The following is a 21,244-nucleotide window of genomic DNA, read 5'->3' as shown; positions in this document are numbered from 1 at the left end:
TTGGATGGCATCACCAACTCAATGGACATGAGTTTGAGTAAACTCCAGGAGTTGGTGACGGACAGGAAAGCCTAGTGTGCTGCAGTCCATGGGGTTGCAAAGAGTCAGACACGACTGAGCGACTGAACTGAACTGAACTGAAGCAAGGGGAGTCAGGAAGAGGACTGAGGAAGTAAGGTGAGGTGGTGCCCACCCCGCCCCCGGCCAGGCCCAGACAACTCACAGTGGAAATACAGCTCCTCCTCATCGTGGGCGTCCCGACCTCCTTTGCCATAGCTGCAGGGCCTGGGGTAGGGGTGGGAGTGGGGATGTCTACAGTCATCCTTTGAGCCAGGCTGTCCCAGCCCTTCCCATCTTACCAGCACCCAGGGTGGCACCTCTTTGTCCCTCCAAAAGGACAAGGTTTGTGCCCCAGGGGAGGGACCTTCTTGTCCTGTGGGTCTGGAAGCTTGTCCCCCCAGCACACACGTAACCCCAGCCCCAGACCTAACCACTCACCCCCTCCGCAATCCTAGTTATTTTCACTTTGCGATGCCGTGAATTCTTGAACTTCAGAGACACCCAAATCCGTGCCCTGACTTCAAGTCCAAGCTGCCTCCCTGCCTACAGCTGAACACAACAGGCAGGCCTTGCGCCCAGGGGCAACTTCCGGTCTAGTCAAGAAAACAGACCTTGAGAAGGAACCACAAGCCCACTCACAGGTCTGAGCAAAGGAGAAGGGCGGTGCGCCGTGGGAACATGTAGCTGAGACAGGGTTGAGACCGTCAAGGATGGCTTCCCGAGAGAGGCCACCGTGGGCCAAAGGACTGCATCACGATCAACAAAGTCATGGGTTGGCAACCAGGGCCCCTGAGGCAGGGTTTTTCAGGCCCACATAAAGACTTTGGTTTTATCCTGGGGGTGGGGAAGAGGAGAGCCCCTGGGGGAGGCAGGTTTGAGCAGGGGAGTGCCACGGTTCAATTTGCACTTTAGAAACATCATCCCAGCTGCTGCTGTTATCCCTGCAGGAGATGGCAGGAGATGGCTCAGGCTACGGGGCCACCGTGGATGGAGAGAAGTAAGAGTGACATTGAGGTGACAGGGCCACAGGGCTTGGGGAAGGCTGGAGGTCAGAAAGGGAGAGGTGAAAGGTAGGAAGCACTGTAGCGTTCCGGCTTGCCCAGTGAAGTGAGGCAGGTACCGTTTACAAAGGTGAAGCAATGACAAGTTCCCGTTTAGAAATTTGAGTTTGCAGCACCTCTGGGATAAGCAGGGCTCATCAGTGAGCAGGGAGTTAGCTATATGTGGCGGGGGTGGGGGGTGCAGTTTAGAAGAAGGGTCTGCTCTGGAGATACAAGTTCTAGAGCTGGGGGCCTTGTCCAGGGAGAGGAGGGAGCCTGAGAAGTGGGACAGGGAACAAGTCTGAGCGCCCCACCCCCCATCTAGAGATAGGGAAGAGGAGAGGAGGGCTTCCCTGGTGGCTCAGATGGTGAAGAATCTATCTGCAATGCAGGAGACCCAGGTTCAATCCCTGGGTTGGGAAGATCCCCTGGAGAAGGGAATGGTTACCCACTGCAGTATTCTTGCCTGGAGAACCCCATGGACAGAGGAGCCTGGTGGGCTACTGTCCATGGGGTTGCAAAGAGTCAGACTAAGCGACTAACAACACAACAGAGAAGGAAGCCACCGAGGAGACTGTGAAAGAACCATCAGAGAAACTGGAGGGAAACAGAAGGGAAATCGGGGGCAGAAGGTGGTGGGGGCAGTGATGTCACAAGAAGCAAGGAAGGAAACAGGATCAGAAGAGCAAGGTCATGTGAAGACTCATGGAGGAGAGCTGAGGGAGACTCGAGAGAGATGGCCACGTGTCGATACCAGTGGAGGCAGTCATGCAGGATGGAGTGGTCATGACGGCGGTCCCCCACATGGGCTCTGGAATCTGATGGCACGGACCAACTCCCTAGATCCTTCCCTCAATGTCTGTGGATCAGCTGGCTGCTTTTCTCTTTAATAAGATCAGGATCAAGACAGCCCTGCCTGATCACACTGGCGCCAAGAGCTTACAAAGCACTCAACAAATGTTAGTCAGCATATAGGGAAGAAGTAGATGTGATCAATAGTAAGGGCTCCTGAGAAGGTAGGAAGGAGTGGGTTACAGTCACAGGTAGGACTGATCCCGGCTGGGAGGATGGCACTGCCTATAGGGAAACAGAGGGAGAGGATGGATGCAGAGATAAGCAGGTGTGCAGACTCAGTGGTGCAGGTAAAGAGCAGGTGCAGCAGACACAGCTGAGAGAGTGAGCTGCGAGGACCGGCAGTCTGCAGGGCACAAGCGGAACCGGGCTGATGGCCTGGTCCACGTCAGGAGACGAGAGGGCAGCTGAGGCGGAACAGGAGCGAGGGTCTGTGGAAACGAAGTCAAAGACCCCAGAGGCCAAAGACTGGGGCAGGTTGTCCAATGGCTAGTGATGTCATCCAGTGTGGGAACAGGACATCCATGAACATCCGGGAGAGCTGAGGAGGGATGCAGGGGGCAAGGCCGAGTGGCTGGAGGAGTGACAGAGAAAGCGAGACACTTCCACCTGATGATGACACACCCTAGTGAGAACTGGGATGAGCCAGGATCGACTGGGAGAGCAAGTGGAGGTGAGGAGCCCACTGTACAGAGCGGGGGACTGCAGAGACGGGGAGCAGAGGAGATGAGCGAGGGAAGCTGGGGCGTGCGTGTTGGAGACACGTGTCCCTGCCCATCAGTGCTAGACCTGGCAGATTCCCATGTTGGTGCCATTTGATTTTGAGTAGGTTTTGAAATCCACGCCTGGCCTGCCCTGCCTGCTCTAGCGCAGCGGTCTCCGAGGTGCTCCTGGGCAGCCGCTCCTGTCTTGCAGCCTCAGCCCAAAGATGCCCTTCATGCTCACCTCTCCATCATCCTCTCCTGCCTTCCGGAGCTCCTGAGCTCACAACCAGCACAAGCTGCTCCCAGCTCCTGTCCATTTCTGCTTTTCCAATGGGTCTCATCTGTGGACCTTTAAGCTCCATGATCAAGGAGATTCTACTCTTGTCCTGCTTTTCTGACTCACCTGGCCGGGGCAGAGCTGGCTCCCAGATCCTCTCCTCCTCAGTCACTTAAGGCCAAGCAAATAACCCCATCTTAGCCAGATGAAATCTTGCTGCCCCTCCAGCCCGCAGGCGGTTCCAGGATGCTGACGTGTGGCTCCCGGACCAGCTCATTCCTCTCCTCTGCTCCCCCTACTCCAGCCTGTCACATGCAGCCTTCCCAATCCCTCCAGTCTGCTGACCTCAGCCCCAGCCTGGAACCCACCTGGGGTGCCTCTGCCAAAGGGACTCTATCTTTGCTGAGCCAGACCCAAGCTCCATATCTTTCCCCCTCCGCCCATCCCCTTTCTCTGCCCATCCCTTTTCTCTGCAAGCTTCCTTCCTCTGGGGCTTGGGGGTTTCTGGCATATGAGTTCCCCTCCCTGTTCTCCCTGCTCCCACACACATACACGCACACACAATTTCTGCCTTTCTTCCCTCTGCCTGTGTTCAAGGGCCTCTAGATCCCTTGGGGGCAGGGGCTGGGGGCCTCTGAGCGCCTCGGGAGGCTCCCAATTACACTGGAGCAGCCAGAGCTTGATTCCCTCCACAGTGATGCCTTCTGACATTTAATGAGTGAAGGAGCTAAATCCCCTTCATCCCACAGCAGCTGAGCAGGAACAGGGCGTGGGGGGAGGGGCCAGGACAGCACCAGTCAGGCCTGTCTCTACACAGCGGTATGCTCGCCTGTGCAAATCCGCACATGTGCAAATGCGGATACAGATACAGGTACCTGAGGGCAGGGACACAGCCCGCCAGGGGCCAGCCAGGCTGGAACCAGTCACCTACCTCCTCCAAATGGCCAGCACGCTCATCACAGAGCCCAGGACGAGGAGGGCTGAGATGGTTACCACGGTGACGACTACCGCGGGGCTCTGGTCCTTGGACCTGGAGGTGGCTGGGAGGAAAACCACAAGGTTGAGAGAGGCAGAGGACCAGGCTCCCGGGTAAGCCCCAGGACAGACTCCTGTCCTCACCCCACGGCGGGATGTCCATAGCACCTCCACCCTCGGCCTGGCCTCCCAGCAGCCGGGGACCAAGGCTGCCCCCACCAACCACAAAGGCACCTGGAGCTTCGTCCTTTCCCAGGGCGGGTCACTTCTACTGCAGCTCAGCTCTGACAGAGAGGAGCAGGCATCCAGATGGGCAGGCTCGGGCCTTCCTTTTTGCCTTACAGATGCACGAGGAAGGTGGCTCTGCAGGGGCATGGCCTTTTCTCTGAGCTCCCCAACCCCAATCCAGAACTGTCACCGAAAATTTTTGCTATTGTTCAGTTGCTAAGTCACGTCCTGTCTCCATTCTGCAGCTGAGCAAACTGACATCAAGAAAAGTTATGTAATTTGCCCAAGGTCACAAAGCCAATAAACGGTGACCCTAAGATTCAAACCTGATTCCCAAAGCCTCTGCTTTGAACTATTTCCCCAGCAGAGGGGCCAAGAGGACCCCAGGCCCTCAGCCCCATCCACCCATTCATCCATCCAACACGTGCACCAGAATGGCAATGGTCCTGGGGAAGCGGCAATGAATGAGCCAGAATCCTTGCCCTGGAGGGGTGTACCGACCGGCAGGGGAGACAGAAATGAAAAATCAATGAAAAAAAAGAAACAGAGACAGGAGCAGAGCTGAGCAGAGGCACAATCATTTCTTCCTAAAGCCAATGGGGAAGGTTTGCAGAAGAGGCATCATCTGCCCTGGACCTGGAAGATGGACAGGGTTGTTGATGATGCTTCGATGCACTTGCTGGGTCTGGAAAACGACAGGCCATCCCATGTGGCTGGAAAGCAGGCTGCATGGAGGCAGAGACGCAAGATATGAAGAGCTAAAGCTGGAAGGCAGGAGGATGAAGGGAACTGGGGGAGGTGACAGACCCAGAAGGGCCTTGAATGCTAGGCCAGGAGGACGAGCTTTATCTTGAGGGTAACAGGGAGCCCAGAGCAGTGGACAGAGTTCCTTCCCACCAGGAGAGGAATGAGGGAATCTGCTAGGGCAGGAGTGGGGAGAGAGAGGGGGTGCTTGGAAGAGATAAAGGCTTGGGATAACTGTTGGGAATGGGGAAGATGCTACGCGCCCTGATGAATAAACTGGGATTAGAAAAAGACACTTCAGCAGGCAGCCTTGATGAGGGATGATGGAGGAGAGCCAGTCCTGGGGACAATGGGGTGGGTGCAAAATAATGTCTGGGGAATGGGGACCAGCAGGGCTGGAGAGCGCTTCAACCAGGAGAGTCCGCGGAAGCTGGGGAGAGATGATCGTGGGGCCAGGAGAGGCTGGGAGCCCGACAGATGTGGTCAGATCCCAAGAGCCGCTATTAGGATGTCACACAGCAAGTGAGGAAGAGCGACAGCAGAGAAAGGGAGGGTCAGAGGTCAACAAGGTCAGGGTCAAGAGAACAGATTTCAGAGCCCTCATTTCCAGAGATGGGGAATAGGGTCCTGGGCCTGGCTGGTGGCAGAAGATAGAACTGTCGCCAAGGACTGTTTGAAATGAGCTGTCCTGGTGGACAGGGAAATGGAGGATGCAGAGAAAATCGGTGTGACCAGTGGCCTCTGAGATAGCCCTGCAGGATTCTCCGCTTCCTGGTGTTCCTTCCCCCATGAGCGTGGGCCGAACACAGTCATTCGCTTCTAATGAACAGAATACAGCACAAGTGATGGGATGTCACCACCATGATTAGGTTACAAGAGATCGGCTTCCGTCTTGGGCGCCCTCTTGCTCCCTCTCTCACAGTCTCTAGGAGAATCTAGTTGCTGGGTTATGAGCAGCCCTTGGAGAAGCCTAGGAGTCTTGCGCCTGCCTCCAGCAAGCAGCCAGCAAGAGTCCAACTAGGGAAGCACTCACTCCCTCCCTCCCCTCCTCTCCATCTCCGCCCAGTTAAGCCTGGAGATGATCGCAGCCCCAGAGGACAGCTGGACTGCAGTGAGGGCTAAGCCGTGCGCATACTCCTGACCCACAGAAACCATGAGGTAATGAGTGATATTGTGTTTGGCTGTTGAGTGGTTAGCTAGTACAGTAGTGCAGCATGGTCCTCCTTGTGAACTTGACTTGGGGTCACAGCTCACTGGAAAAAGCGCTCTGCGCTTGGGGAACCACTCTCTGTAGCCAGGGCCACAACAGAGGAGGCCAGGAGCTGAGCAGCACATCTACCGACTGTGCGCGCTCAGTAGCTCATTTGTATCTGACTCTCTGCGGCCCCATGGACTGTAGCCCACCAACCTCCTCTGTCCAAGGGATTTCCCGGGCAAGAATACTGGAGTGGGTTGCCATTTCCTTCTCCAGGGGATCTTCCAGACCCAGGGATCCACCAACTGAGAAGCACCAGACTAACAGAAGTCATCAGTCCTCTTCAGCTACCGGCCCCCAGCGCCCACCCTCCACCACATCCACTCCAGCCCAACCCACCAGCCTTTGTTCTGCCGCCTCTCACTCTCCAAGATGCCTTCCCTGCCCACCTCCCCATGGAGAACTCCAACGTTCCCCAGCCTTCAAGACCCAGCTCTAATCTCCTCTCACCAGCACCTGGCTGGGGTCTGGCAGAGACAGGCATTCGAGCAAGAAGTGCTGACTCCTTCCCAGAAGGCAAACTCCCTCAACACCTTATCTCCACCTCCCCCTGGGCTCAGAACTCTTTCTACCCTGGATTTGACTCGTGTAGCAGGTTGGAAAGAATTATTATCTTGACAGCTGGTGCCAGGATGCCTCTTAGGCAAACTGCCTTTTGTCCAGGAAAAATACTTTCATGAGCTGCTCGGGGTAGATAGGGGTGAGGTCCTGAGGGCTGGGTTAGTGGCAGGAGACCAAAAGAAAGCACTAAATGCTCTGAGCACATCCGGAAGGGGTCCTGGGGGGTTGGGGGAGGGGGAGGAGGAACAAGGGCAGGGAAGAGCCAGGGCAGGAGGGGTAGTACCACACCATGGCCGAGAGCTGGAACTGTTTTAGGATCAGGAATATCTGATGTTCAGTTCTTGTTTTGCTTTGTTTTGATAGCAACTTTATTGAGAAATTCTTCTCACACCATAAAATTCACCCATTGAAAGTATGCAGTTCTCCTGGTGTTTTGTTGGTTTGTTTGCTTTTGGCCACACCACGCAGCTTGTGGGATCTTAGTTCTCTGACCAGGGACTGAACCCAGGCCCCAGCACTGAAAGCTCGGAGTTGTAACCACTTCTGGTGTTTTTGCTTGGTTTATTGCTGCAGGTGACACTCCCTTGGTGTGCCCCAACCCTCAGCGAAGGCTGGATGCGGGGATGATGGACCTCAGGGCCTGGAAGTCCAGAGGGTAAGCTGGGCCGACCCCTCGACTTCACACACTAAGGCGTAGTGGGAAGAGGGATGGTGCCCACGTTTGAGTCTGTGTCACGACAGAGAGAAAGCAGCAGGATGGGAACAATAAGTCAGTGGTCAAGGACAAGAAGCGACCAGGAGAAGAAAAGTCCTCCCAAGAAAAGAGAGGGATCTTGGAGAGGGCAGGGGATGTTTCCTCGAGACATGGGAGGGAGACACCAGCTGAGACCTGGGCTCCAGCTGTTCATGGATCCCTCCCCTGTGAGTTCTTCCAGGACAGGTACTCAATCTAAGCCACTAGTTACTGGATTCCAGTCTCATTCGTTTGTTAGGTTGTAACCGAACTGTTCTGCAGGTTCCCTTAATTGCACAGGTAACCCCTCAATTTGCCTCCATGCTCCAGCACCAGGCTGGGTTTTCTCTCCTCTTGCGTGTCACTTACCCTCCCCTGGGGTCAGCACTTCAATGCTGGGGTTGAAGCTCTGGGTCTCCCAGGAGGGCCCTGGGGAAGCTGCCCGGATCTGAAAGACGTAGCGGGTAGCCGGCTTCAGGTTGGTGACAGTGACCGCAGGCGCCCCTGTCTTCACCGTCGAGTAAGTCTGCTCACTCTGACCCTGGGGAGGGACGGAGATACATGAGGCCCAGACCCAGGACTGGCCCCATGCTCCTGGGAGAATGTGGAGGGAAGGGGTAGGGAGGTGGCAGAGGTACCCAGAGGGGAGGAGCCCGGGCTGCTGGAATAACTCCACTCATCTTGGAGGAATCTCACATCTTTCTTCCAGAAGGTCCCCAGGCCCTTTCTCCACCACAAGTTTCCACCTATACTCGGTGGTACCTTAACTGAGAACAACCCCACCTCCGAGTAACAGAAACTTTAGAGAAGATGCTGCCTTATGGGGATGCTAGGATGAAAGGCATCGATGCCTGGCCGTCTAGAGGAGGAACTGCACCTGACCGCTCAGAGGAAAGAAGGAGGAAATGAGCCCTGACACCTGCCCGGCCCTTGTTGGCTTTTCCTTCCCCTTGTCACCGGACTTTCACAATGTCCTACAAGGTGTGGGTTCACAGATAAGGAATTCAGATCAGAGGGGCTGAGAGGCTCACCCACAGCCCCCCACCAAGGGCCCATTCACTGCCCGCTGCTGGGCTAGACCCTATAGGAGCAGACTTCCTACACATTCCTATCTGCTTGTATAGGTGATGCTCCCAGCAGGGAAGGGGCGGGGTGACATCTTCCCAATTCCTTTAGGTCCTGTGCTCTGTGCACTATGTCATCCTGCCCCCAACACATCTGATCACGGTGCATGCTGGACATGCTGCCATCATTTCATCTCTGCACACACCCCCTGATTAGAGCCCCTGCCACACTCACAGCCCCCAAAGGTGCATCTCCCCTGTATCTGTGGCCCCACTTCTACGGGCCCGGTATTCAGGAATCAGGGCAGACTCTGACCCAAGCTGGGCCAATCAGAATCCCACTTTTGGGCATTTGAACATACCATGGAAAGACAGTGAGGCCCTGGCTGCAGAATTTATAAGCAGGCTTGGGGAGGGGAGGGGAAAAGGGGCTGCCAGCCTGGGCGGCTGCAAGGTGCCCTTCCTGCAGAGGAGGCGGGGTTGGTATGGAGAGAACTCAGAGATGAGGGGCTGGTGATTCCTGCCACGCTTCTGGTCATCAGGCTCCATGAGACACTCCTGAAGGCTTTCAAACACAGCCCCTTTTGTACTGGCTCGTCTTTTCAAGGCTTTTGGTTCCCCACAAAGTCACACTCCCTATGGGCCAGGGAGCAACCACCCAGCTCAGCACTGGGACTGTATCTATGCTCTGATCCCTGAGTGTCAGTTCAGTGAGCCCTTTCTAAGCAACTGCTGCCTGCCTGGCTCCTTCCCAGCAACCTTCGCTGTGGTCTCCTAGACGTCAGGGATCCCCAGAACCCAGTCCCAGCTGCTTTTATCACTCATGCCCCCCTCCCTTGGCCATCCCCTCAGGTCCTTTGGCTTCAGCTACCATCTCTGGGTTGAAAGCCCCCAACTTCCTCTCTCTCTCTCTCAGCTCTCCAGATTTCTCTTTTCAAAATCTGTTATCTGATTCAGCAAAGAACTCCCTGGAGTCACTGAGGAGGGAGTGAAGTCCTAACACATGTAATGCTAAGTTGAAAGCAAAGTTTTGCTTTAAAGAACACAATTGTCACCAAAGTGAGAACAGTTTAACTGTAGATTACCTATCAAATTCAGACAATAAACTTAGGCAGAAAGAGATAGTGGATCTGGACCTAACTCCACTTGTTAAACCACCCTTGAGCTGCAACCTTAGGCTGACCACAGATACAAGAAGTCAGCCAAAATCAAGAAAAAGTATCCTAGGAGAATCAACTGGCCCTACAGAGTTTACAATAAGGAACATTGTATACTTTCTATTATTATTTGTAAATGATTGGTTACACAGTCTCCACATCAGTAAAATTAAAATTTGAGTGCATACATTCATTACTGTGAGAGCTGACTGTTAAACATTTATCAGTACATTATTTATCAGCATATTATTTATGCTGAGCCCTGGCACACCACCAGACCTGGCAACATGTTCCCACAGTGGTACTTTTCCATAAAATTTGAAACAATATGTTTCTGCGTTCTTTTTCTTAAAAGGGTTGCAAACTGTGCACAGAATCCAGCCACAGAAAGTCTGCATCAGCCCCCAGGGGAAGCTTTTTGTCAACTGTGAACAGTAGGCAGTAGTGGCGAAAATGGACACGATGACGGGTTACCGAAAGGAGACCCGAGCAAAGACGGAGAGCTGTGTGTCCACGGTGAGGAGGGGCCAGGAAGAAACTCCGGCTGGGTAGGCCGCTCAGGGGGCCAGTGGAGATGTTTAGAAACAAAGCAATGACTTATGCTGGGAGGGACTTGTAAAGAAAAGGAAGCCGGCAAGAGAGGGGGACAGACCGCAGCTGGTAATGCAACCCTAGGTCCTTCCCAGACCCAGACTCACCTTCTCGAAGTATCTGATCTCATACTCTGTGCCGTTGGCCCCTGGGGCTCCCGCGGGGATGGGCTCCCGCCACGACAGAGACACGCTCTGGGGCTCCACTCGGTCCCTGCGGATCTCATCCTCCTCCCAGGGTGCTGAAAGTTGAGTAATGCGAGGTTCTCTGGGGCAGGGGCAGGGGGCTGGAAAGGGGGGGCGCGCGGGGAGCCAAATGGGGCAGGGCCCAAGGGGCTGTGGGTGGGGCAAGAGGCTCCTGAGGGGCGGGGCCTGAGGGATAGCATCGTCATGAGGCTAGAGGAAAGCTCTGACACCACAGCTCTTGGCTTCCTTGGTTCTGAGCGGGAAAGAAGCAGGCCACGTGCTGCTTGCCCACCCCCTACACTCCAGCTTCCCTTCAGGTGGCTGGTTCTAATTCCCCCAGGCTATTTCTACATGCTCTATGGCTCGGAGATATTAGACAGCACAGCAGGCAGGAAGACAAGCTACTTAACTATTCTAATAGTCTGGTCAAGAGGTAATATACTCAAATAAACTAGGAATAGAAGGAAATTAGTTCAGTTCAGTTCAGTCGCTCAGTCGTGTCGGACTCTTTGCGACCCCATGAATCGCAGCACGCCAGGCCTCCCTGTCCATCACCAACTCCCGGAGTTCACCCAAACGCACGTCCATCGAGTTGGTGATGCCATTCAGCCATCTCATCTTCTGTTGTCCCCTTCTCCTCCTGCCCCTCAATCCCTCCCAGCATCAGAGTCTTTTCCAATGAGTCAACTCTTCGCATGAGATGGCCAAAGTACTGGAGTTTCAGCTTTAGCATCAGTCCTTCCAATGAACACCCAGGACTGATCTCCTTCAGAATGGACTGGTTGGATCTCCTTGCAGTCCAAGGGACTCTCAAGAGTCTTCTCCAACACCACAGTTCAAAAGCATCAATTCTTTGGCGCTCAGCTTTCTTCACAGTCCAACTCTCACATCCATACATGACCATAGGAAAAACCATAGCCTTGACTAGACGGACCTTTGTTGGCAAAGTAATGTCTCTGCTTTTGAATATGCTATCTAGGTTGGTCATAACTTTCCTTCCAAGAAGTAAGCATCTTTTAAATTCATGGCTGCAATCACCATCTGCAGTGATTTTGTAGCCCCAAAAAATAAAGTCTGACACTGTTTCCACTGTTTCCCCATCTATTACCTCAACAAAATAAAGGCCATATATGAAAAGCTCCAGCTAACATCATACTTAATGGTGAAGAGCTGAGAGCTTTCCTTTGAAGATTAGGAATCTTGCCACTTCTATTCAGCACAGTCCTGGAAGTCCTAGACAGTGCAATTAGGCAAGAAAAAGAAATAAAAGGCTTCCAGATTGGAATGGAGGAAGTAAAATGATCTCTGTCCACAGATGACATAATCTTATATGTAGAAAACACTAAAGGTTCCACAGAAAATACTGTTGCCAAAATTGCAGGATACAAAATCAAATCACAGAAACTCATTCGCATTTCCACCCACTAACAATGAACAATATGAAGTGAAAAATCAAGAAAGCAATCCCACTTACTTAAGTTTATTACAAAATAAAAAAGCTTCTTTAACAAATGGTGGTAGGAAAATTGAATATCCACATGAAAAAAATTAAGTTGGGCCCTTAGTTTACACTACATACAAAATGAACTCAAAATGAATTACAGACATAAACGTAAGACCTGAAACTTCTAAAAGAAAATATAGAGGAAAAACTTCCTGATACTGAATTTGGCAGATTTCTTGAATATGACACAAAAAGCAAAAAGCATAGACAGCAAATGTAAAAACAACAAATGGCACTACAAACTTAAAAACATCAGGACAATAAAGGAAACAATCAACAGAGTGAAAAGGCAACCTATGGAATGGGGGAAAATATTTACTAGCCACATATCTGATAAGGGGTTAATGTCCAGAATATAAAAAGAACTCCTTCAATTCAGCAATAACACCACCAAACCCCACAAATAACCCAATTTAAAAATGGGCAGGGACTTCCCTGGTCGTCCAGCATTGAGAATCTACCTGCCAGTGCAACGGACACAGGTTCGATCCCTGCTCCCGGAAGACTTCACGTGCCGTGAGGCCCGCGCACCGCAACTAGTAAGCCTGTGCTCTCTCTAGAGCCCGTGCTCCACAAGAGAAGCCACCACGCTGAGAAGCCTGCACGCTGCAGCAGAGAGTAGTCCCTGCTCTCCCCACCTAGAGAAAGCCCGTGAACAGCAGCAAAGACCCAACAGAGCCAAAACTAATAAATAAATACAATTTTTTTTAAATGGGCAGAGGACTTGAATAGACATTTCTCCAAAGATGTGCAAATGGCCAATAAGCACATAAAAAGATGTTCAATATCACTAATCATGAGGGGAATGGAAGTCAAAACTATGAGATATCACCTCGTACCTGTTAGGATCAAAAATAAACAAAAGGCAGAAATAACAAGTGTTAGTGAGACTGTGGAGAGACCGGAACCCTGTGCACTGTTGGCGGGAATGTAAATTAGTGCAAACACTATGAAAAACATACGGAGGTTCTTATAAAAATATAAAAATAGGATCCAACTAGAGATAATCATATTAAGTAAGTCATAAAGAGAAAGACAAATGCCATATGCTAGCGCTTACATGCGGAGTCTAAAATATGACACAAGTAAACCCATCCATGAAACAGAACCTCAGATATGGAAGTCAGGCTGGTGGTTGCCAAGGTGGGAGGGAGCCTGGAGAGGGGCAGAGTGGGAGGTTGGGGTAGCAGATGTAAGCTTCTATACAGAGAAGGGACGAACAACTAAGTCCTACTGTACAGCACAGAGGACTATGGTCAGTATCCTATGATAAACCATAATGGAAATGAGCATTTTTTAAATGTATATAACTGCATCACTTTGCTGTATAGCAGAAACTAACGCAACGTTGTGAATCAACTATACTTCAACAAAAATATTAATGAAAAACAAAATAAAGATAGAACTACCGTGTGAGCTAGCAATCCCTCTTCTGAGTATGTAGCCCGAGGAAATGAAATCACAATTTTGTACAGACTACTGCACTCTCCTGTTCATTGCAGCGTTATTGACAATAGCCAAGATACAGAAACAATCTAAGTGTCTGCTGACAGACGAATGGATAAAGACAAAATCATATACATATATATTTAATGATATGTTATTCAGCCATTTTTTAAAAAAAGAAATCCTTCCATTAGCAAAAGCACAGATGAACCCTGAGGGCATTATGCTAAGCAAAATAAAACAGAGAGACAAATATTGCCTGATGTCACTTATACGTAGAATCTAGAAAAGCCAAACTCAGAGAACAGAGAATAGATTGGATTTTTGCCAAGAGATAGGACATGGGGGAAACGGGAAGATGCTAGTCAAAGATCCAGGCTTCCAATTATAAGAAGAATAAAATCAGGGGATCTAGTGTATATCATGGAGAAGGCAATGGCACCCCACTCCATTACTCTTGCCTGGAAAATCCCATGGACAGAGGAGCCTGGTAGTCTGCAGTCCACGGGGTCGCTAAGAGTCGGACATGACTGAGCGACTTCACTTTCACTTTTCACTTTCATGCACTGGAGAAGGAAATGGCAACCCACTCCAGCGTTCTTGCCTGGAAAATCCCAGGGATGGGGGAGCCTCATGGGCTGCCGTCTATGGGGTTGCACAGAGTCAGACACAACTGAAGCGACTTAGCAGCAGCAGCAGCAGTGTATATCATGGTGTACTTGAAAGCTGCTAAGACAGATCATCAGTGTTTGCACCATGCACAAAATGTAATTATGTGAGAGGATGGATGTGTTAACTAACCTTCCCATGGCAAGCATTTCACAATATACACGTGTACCAAATCATATTTAGAATTACACACAGAATTTAGAATTACATATGTCAATGTATGTAATATGTCATACATGTCAATGATGTCTCAAAAAGGTAGAAAGAAAAAAAAAAAGAAAATGTGATATAGACATACAACGGAATACTACTCAGCTTAAAGAAAGGAAATCCTGTCGTATGCTACAACATGGATCAACTTTGAGGACATTATGCTGAGTGAAATAAGCCAGTCACAAAGAGACAAATACTGCATGATTCCACTTCTACGTAAGCTATCTAAAGTAACTGAACTCTTAGAAGGTAGAATGTGGTTGCCATGGTCTGGGAGGAGGAGAGAAGAGGAGTTGTTGCTCAAGAAGTATAGAGTTTGCATTTTTTTTAATAGTTTGCATTTTGCAAGATGAAAAGTCTATAGGGGTCTGTTGTATGATGACATGCATACAGTTAATGCTACTGTACTGTACACTAAAAACGGTTAATTTGGTAAATTTCCTGTTATACGCTTTTTACCATAATAAAAAAAAATAGTGATGCTCAGGTCACACAACCCAAAGCAATTAAATCAGTTTCTGTGGGGTGGGATTCAGGCATTACTATCTTTTTAAAAAGCTTCTCAGTGATTCCAGTGTGTGTTGAACAGAGGGTTTCCCAACCGAAGATGCTAGGAAAGCGGATGGGTAAGTGGATGGCATCACTGACTCAATGGATGTGAGTCTGGGTGAACTCTGGGAGTTGGTGATGGACAGGGAGGCCTGGCGTGCTGCCATTCATGGGGTCGCAGAGTCGGACACGACTGAGCGACTAATCTGATCTAATCTGATCTGAAGTGGTTCCAAGAGCTTCCCTGATGGCTCAGCTGGTAAAGAACCCACCTGCAATACAGGAGACACATGAGACGCGGGTTCAGTTCCTGGGCCGGGAAGATTCCCTGACAGAGGGCATGACAACCCACTCCAGCATTTTTGCCTGGAGAATCCCATGGACAGAGGAGCCTGGTGGGCTACAGTCCATGGGGGTCGCAAAGAGTCAGACACGAGCGACTAACCCCACAAGTGGTTCCAAGGTTCATAAAAGGTATCCCGGAGGGAGATGGAGATCTGAGAGCCATTCGAAGGAGATTTGATGAAACTGCCCAGGGCAATGCAGAAAGGGAGAGAAGCCACAGCTATTAGGAAACAAGCCCAAGAAATGACCACACTTAAGAGGCAGGCAAAGAAAGAAGAGCTTGGGAAGGAGGAGCCAAAGAGAGGAGAAGAAAAACCAGAAACAAATAAGGCTATAGAAGCCCAGGAAAAAGAACTTTTAGGAAGGTTCCTGCTTGACTCTTCCTGTTATTAGCTACTGGTCCACAAGCAAGAGCCTCAATCCCCTTACACGTAGATGGGAAACAATAATGACCTCTTCATACTTGCTTTGAGAATTTTATGAATTAATAGCATATAAAGAGCATAGCACAATACTTGACATAGAACAAGCACTCAATACCACATTTACCGGCAAAAGGAGATGCTGGTTGGCAGTGTCATATGCAGAGCAAAGACGGGTAACAAAACAATTCAAAGTGCCACTGGGTTTAACAATGTGGAGGCTTCTAGTGTCTTCAGGGCATTCAGAGAAAGCAGACAGCAGGAAGTAGCCACAGGACTGGAATAGGTCAGTTTTCATTCCAATCCCAAAAAGGGCAATGCCAAAGAATGTTCAAACATTCTTTGAATGTACAATTGCACTCATTTCATATGCTAGCAAGGTTATGCTCAAAATCCTTCAGGCTAGGCTTCAGCAGTATGTGAACTGAGAACTTTCAGATGTACAGGCTGGGTTTAGAAAAGGCAGAGGAACCAAAGATCAGATTGCCAACATTTGCTGGATCATGTAGAAAGCAAGGGAATTCCAGAAAAACATCTACTTCTGCTTCATTGACTATGCTAAAGCCTTTGACTGTGAGAATCACAAGAAACTGGAAAACTCTTAAAGAGATGGGAATACCAGACCATCTTACCTGTCTCCTAAGAAACCTGTATTTGGGTCAAGAAGCAACAGTTAGAACCAGACATGGAACAGAATGGTTCAAAATTGGGAAAGGAGTACATCAAGGCTGTATATTGTCATCCTGCTTATTTAACTTCTATGCAGAGTACATTGTTCAAAATGCTGGGCTGGATGAATCACAAGCTAGGATCAAAATTGACAGAAGAAATATCAACAGCCTCAGATATGCAGATGTTACCACTCTAATGGCAGAAAGTGAAGAGGAGCTAAAGAGCCTCTTGATGAGAGTGAAAGAGGAGAGTGAAAAAGCTGGCTTAAAACTCAACATTCAAAAAACAAATATCATTGCATCCAGTCCCATAACTTCACGGCAAATAGAAGGGGAAAAAGTGGAAGCAGTGACAGATTTTATTTTCTTGGGCTCCAGAATCACTGTGGACAGTGACTGCAGCTATGAAATTAAAAGATACTTGCTTCTTGGAAAGAAAGCTATGACAGACAAAGACAGTGTATTAAAAAGCAGAGACATCACTTTGCTGACAAAGGTCCATATAGTGACAGCTATAGTTTTCCCAGTAGTCATGTACAGATGTGAGAGTTGGACCGTAAAGGTTGAGTGCCAAAGAATTGATGCTTTCAAATTGTGGTGCTGGAGAAGACCTGTGAGAGTCCCTTGGACTGCAAGGAGATCAAATCAGTCAATCTTAAAGGAAACCAACCCTGAATATTCACTGTAAGGACTGATACTGAACCTGAATCTCCAGAACTTTGACCACCTGATGCAAAAAGCAAACTCATTGCATCCTGATGCTGGGAAAGACTGAAGGCAAACGGAGAAGGGGTGGTAGAGGACGAGATGGTTAGATAGCACCACCTTGTCCAATTTAACAGACACGAATTTGAGCAAACTTTGGGAGATAGTGAAGGACTGAGGAGCCTGGTGTGCTGCAGTCCATGAGATCACAAAGAGTTGGACACAACTTAGTGACTGAACAACAACAAAACAGCAGGTAGCAAGGAGTCAAGGAAATGGAGACAAGGGCGTAAGGAGCTGTATTTGAAAAGCATATAAACAGGGCTTCCAGTTTCAAATGATCACCATCTAACAGCTCCCATTAATTGCTCTCTCTTCCAAATTCTAAATAAAACCCAAATATATGGAAAACACAGAAATGTCACCATAAACGAGTCTTGACAGCTAACTGCCAGAATCGGGGATGGGGAGTAGAGTGGCATATTTCCACCTATGATAAAGCCAGTGGGACTGGACTGAAAAATACAATTGTAGTGAACCCCCAGGCTATGCTGCCCACAGAGTGACATTGCCTCCCATCCTAAAAATAACTTGAAAGATCCTTTATCCTTCCTCCCACTGTCTGACCCTTTAAAAAACAAGAAAAGCAAGGTCTTTGTGACTGGACAATGAGCGCACAGCCGTCACTTCACTGTGTAGTTGCTTCCCCTATCCCCTGAGAGGGCCTCTCAGCCCAGATACACTTGGAGATGGCAGCTCCCAGAAAAGATGCAGGCACAAAGGGAAGAGGGGCGATGAGACATCCTAGGAAGGGGTGCAACCTCTTGTAGATACAGAGGGAGGGCAGAGATAGGAAAGAGCCAGGAATGACATTTTTTAAAACTACATCTTCTGACTGTTATCAGATGGCCAGGATATAGAGATAGGAGAAGGTTCCATTTCAGCCCCGCAGAGTGATGTTAGATGAAAGCCTGATAAACCCTGAGGACGAAGCTAAAAACAGAGCCCCAGCACCTGCTCTCCCACCGTACATTTGTTATGTGGTTCAACCAGCACCCGAGTGGGGCCAAGAGTCCAGCAGACACTGGCTCTTCAACAGCCATGCCCCACTTTCCTGCTGACCAAGCCCAGTTTTGGATTTAGGGTCTACTGTCTGATGACTCAGGTTGATTCTGATTGTCCCAAAGCATTCATGTGCACTCATTCCCCTTGCCAATAATTGGATCAGGGTTGGATTCACAATCTAATTCTGGCCAAGAAAAGGAGAAACCACCTAAGAGGAAGAGGGATTCTGGGAAAGGTTACTTTAAAAAAAAAAAAAAGTGTTTATTGAATTTGTTACAATTTTGCTTCTGCTCTTTTATGTTTTGGTTTTTTGGTTGCAAGGCATGTGGGATCTTAACTCCCCAACCCAGGATGGAACCCGTACCCCCTTGCACTGGAAGGCAAAGTCTCAACCACTGCACCACCAGGGAAGTGCCTGGGAAAGGCTTCCTGCTCTTAAAAAGACACCAACAAGGACGAAACAGTTATTTCTCGGCCCTGGATGGCAGGGTGTGATGTCTGGAGTGGCTGTATCCATCTTGCCACCATAAGGGAGCCAGCCTAGGTTATAAGGACAGAAGACTGCAGAGAAAGAAAGAACCTGGGTCCTTGAGAGCAGTGTTCAGTTGCTGAATTAACCAAGCTCTAATTTTACTCTTCTTAGGTTAGCTAAGGAGTCATTTCAGTCAAAGGTCATTTGCACTGAATTGCACCGTTACTTGTGGCTGAAAGCTTCACAGACCAATCCAAAGGACAATTCGTGTGTCGTGGTCTTGGTTTGGTTTTTGGGTTTTTTTGGGCAAATATCAGCTATTTCCTTGTTCCAGAATAAGTAAAGAGAAAAAAAACTAAGAAAATGGGCATATGAAAAAAATATTTCTAATTAGCGAAAAAAAGAAAAGTATTATTCTGAAAACTCAGGAGGAACAGATCTTGAAGGGTGATTAATATGACAGTTAGAAGAACAAGGAAGGAGACTGTTTGGCATCTTTAAGAAGATGAAAGAAAACAGCCTCTTGAAATAGAAGCAGAAGGCAATGAAGGGAAAACAGATGGAGAAGAAAAAGAAACAGGATGACATGAGATAAAAGTGGAGAAGGTGAGAAACGCTTGTAGGGAAACTAAAAATGCGTTAGCAAAATTGAAATATTTAAAAGTCATTATAAGCACATGGAATTTAACAAAATCACAAGCAGAATGGGAAACTTAAACTTCTTAGTCTTTGGAATATCAAGCAGACAGTAAGAAGGAAATAGAAAAATTGAATAATATAGTACTTAGTATATATGAGGAAAGAGGGAGAGTGAGAACACTGCAATAATAATTATTTTAAAAAAAGCGAAGTATGCATTGCTTCAAAGGAGCCGTGGAATCATTAAAATGGTCACCATATCATAACCCACAGAGAAAACTCTACCAGTTCCTTAAAAGGGAAACGCTGTAGGGAATTCCCTGGCAGTCCAGTGGTTAGGACCTGGTGCTGTCACTGCCAGGGTGTGGGTTCAAACCCTAGTTGCAGAATTAAGATCCCACAAACCATGCAGCAAACAAGTAAAATAAAAATGTAAACACTGTACAAACCTCCTTCTCCAAATATGAAGCAGTAAAATCAGGAACAAAAAGATAACAAAGTAAGTCATCCAGAAATTAAAACACATTCTCCACAACACTTTTAGTCAAAAGGACAATACTAGAAGAAAACATAGGTACAAATCCTCACGACCTTGATTTAGGCAATGGTGTCTTAGATATGAAGCCAAAAGCACAAGCAACTTAAAAAAACAAACTGGGCTTCATCAAAATTTAAAATGTTGAGCTTCAGAGGATAGTACTAAGAAAGTGAAGGACAGGGAATCCCCTGATGGTCCAATGGTTAGAACTCCGTGCTTTCACTGCCAAGGGCTCAGACAAAAAAAGAAAGTGGAAGACAGCTGGTTGCCAGAGGCAGGGGGTGAGCAAACTGGGTGAAGGTGGTCAAAATGGACAAGTTTCCTGTTATAAAATAAATAAGTCCGGAAATGTAATGTACAGGGTGGTAACTAGTGTGGTGATTACAATTAAAAATACTATATTGTATACTTGAAAATTGCTGAGAGTAGGTCTTAAAAGATTTCATCATAAGCAAAACAATTTATAACTGTGTGTGGTTATAGATGGTTACGGATGTTCTAGACTTATTGTGGTGATCACTCTACAGTATATACAAATACCAAATCATTATGTTGTATACCTAAAATTAATGTTATATGTCAATTATGCCTCAATGGCCAAAAAGAAAGTGAGTGACAATTCACAGAGCAAATATTTGCAAATCATGTGTACAATGGTTGTTATGTATGGAATTGTTTTCTCTCAAAAAGATATATTGAGGTCCTAATGCCCAGTACCTCTAGAATGTGACTTTATTTGGAAATATGGTCTTCACAGAGGTAATCAAGTCAACGTGAAGTCATTTAGGTGGGACTTACCCAGTGTGACTGATGTCCTTCTGAAAGGGGGGAAGTTCAGACACAGAGACACACACTGATGCAGGGGAGATGATGTGAAGACATGTGGAAAAGAGAGCCATGTGACTGGAGAGATGCATCTATGAACCAAGAAAGGCCAAGGACTGCCAGCTAATTCCAAGGGCTAGAAGGAAGGAACCCTTCTGCCCTACAACAGTCACACAGAGCATGGTCCTGTTGACACCTTGATTTCAAACTTCTCGCTTCCAGAAGCGTGAGACAATAAGTGTGTTTTAAGCCATCCAACTTTTAGAAATTTGTTACAGCAATCCAAGGAAATAATACAAAAGTATCCATAATATATATATATTAGGCAAAAAAACCCCCAAAACTCATAACTCAATGACAAAAAGAAAACCCAGCACATTGAAAAGAGGTTCAACATCAGTAGTCATTACGGAAATATAAACTGAAACCGCAGTGAAGTATCACTTCACATCGACTAGGATGGCTGTAATTGGCAAGACAAGCAGGTGTTGGTGAGGATGTGGAGAAACTGGAAGCTTTGTACATTGCTGGTGGGAATGTAAAATGGTACCGTTGCTTTGGAAGGCAGTTTGGCAATGCCTCAAAAAGTTAAGCAGCTCCTCAAAAAGATTTTTTTTAAGTTTCCATATATATTGGTCCATGCGACTGCCATAACGAGACACTACAGACTGGTGGCTTAAACAACAAAAATTTATTTTCTTACAGTTCTAAAGACTAGAAATTCCAGAGGATGCTTGCAGGTTCATATTTGTGTT

The 21,244-nt window shown here is 48.3% G+C and overlaps 1 protein-coding gene across 1 annotated transcript in view; it reads right to left on the bottom strand.

Moving 5' to 3' along the window:
* Positions 1–21,244, bottom strand: part of EPHA10 (EPH receptor A10) — a 42,969-nt gene that overhangs the window by 6,790 nt on the left and 14,935 nt on the right. The window contains exons 6-9 of the mRNA XM_061412464.1: positions 10,349–10,482; positions 7,799–7,970; positions 3,865–3,973; positions 224–285 (exon numbers count right to left, since the gene is read on the bottom strand). Coding sequence (XP_061268448.1) covers positions 224–285; positions 3,865–3,973; positions 7,799–7,970; positions 10,349–10,482 — 477 coding nt within the window. The remainder of the gene's footprint in view (positions 1–223; positions 286–3,864; positions 3,974–7,798; positions 7,971–10,348; positions 10,483–21,244) is intronic.

Source organism: Bos javanicus, chromosome 3, assembly GCF_032452875.1.
Source record: "Bos javanicus breed banteng chromosome 3, ARS-OSU_banteng_1.0, whole genome shotgun sequence".
Lineage (NCBI taxonomy): Eukaryota > Metazoa > Chordata > Mammalia > Artiodactyla > Bovidae > Bos > Bos javanicus.
The sequence above is the reverse complement of the archived record's forward strand: the minus strand, read 5'-3'. Positions and strand labels throughout refer to the sequence as shown.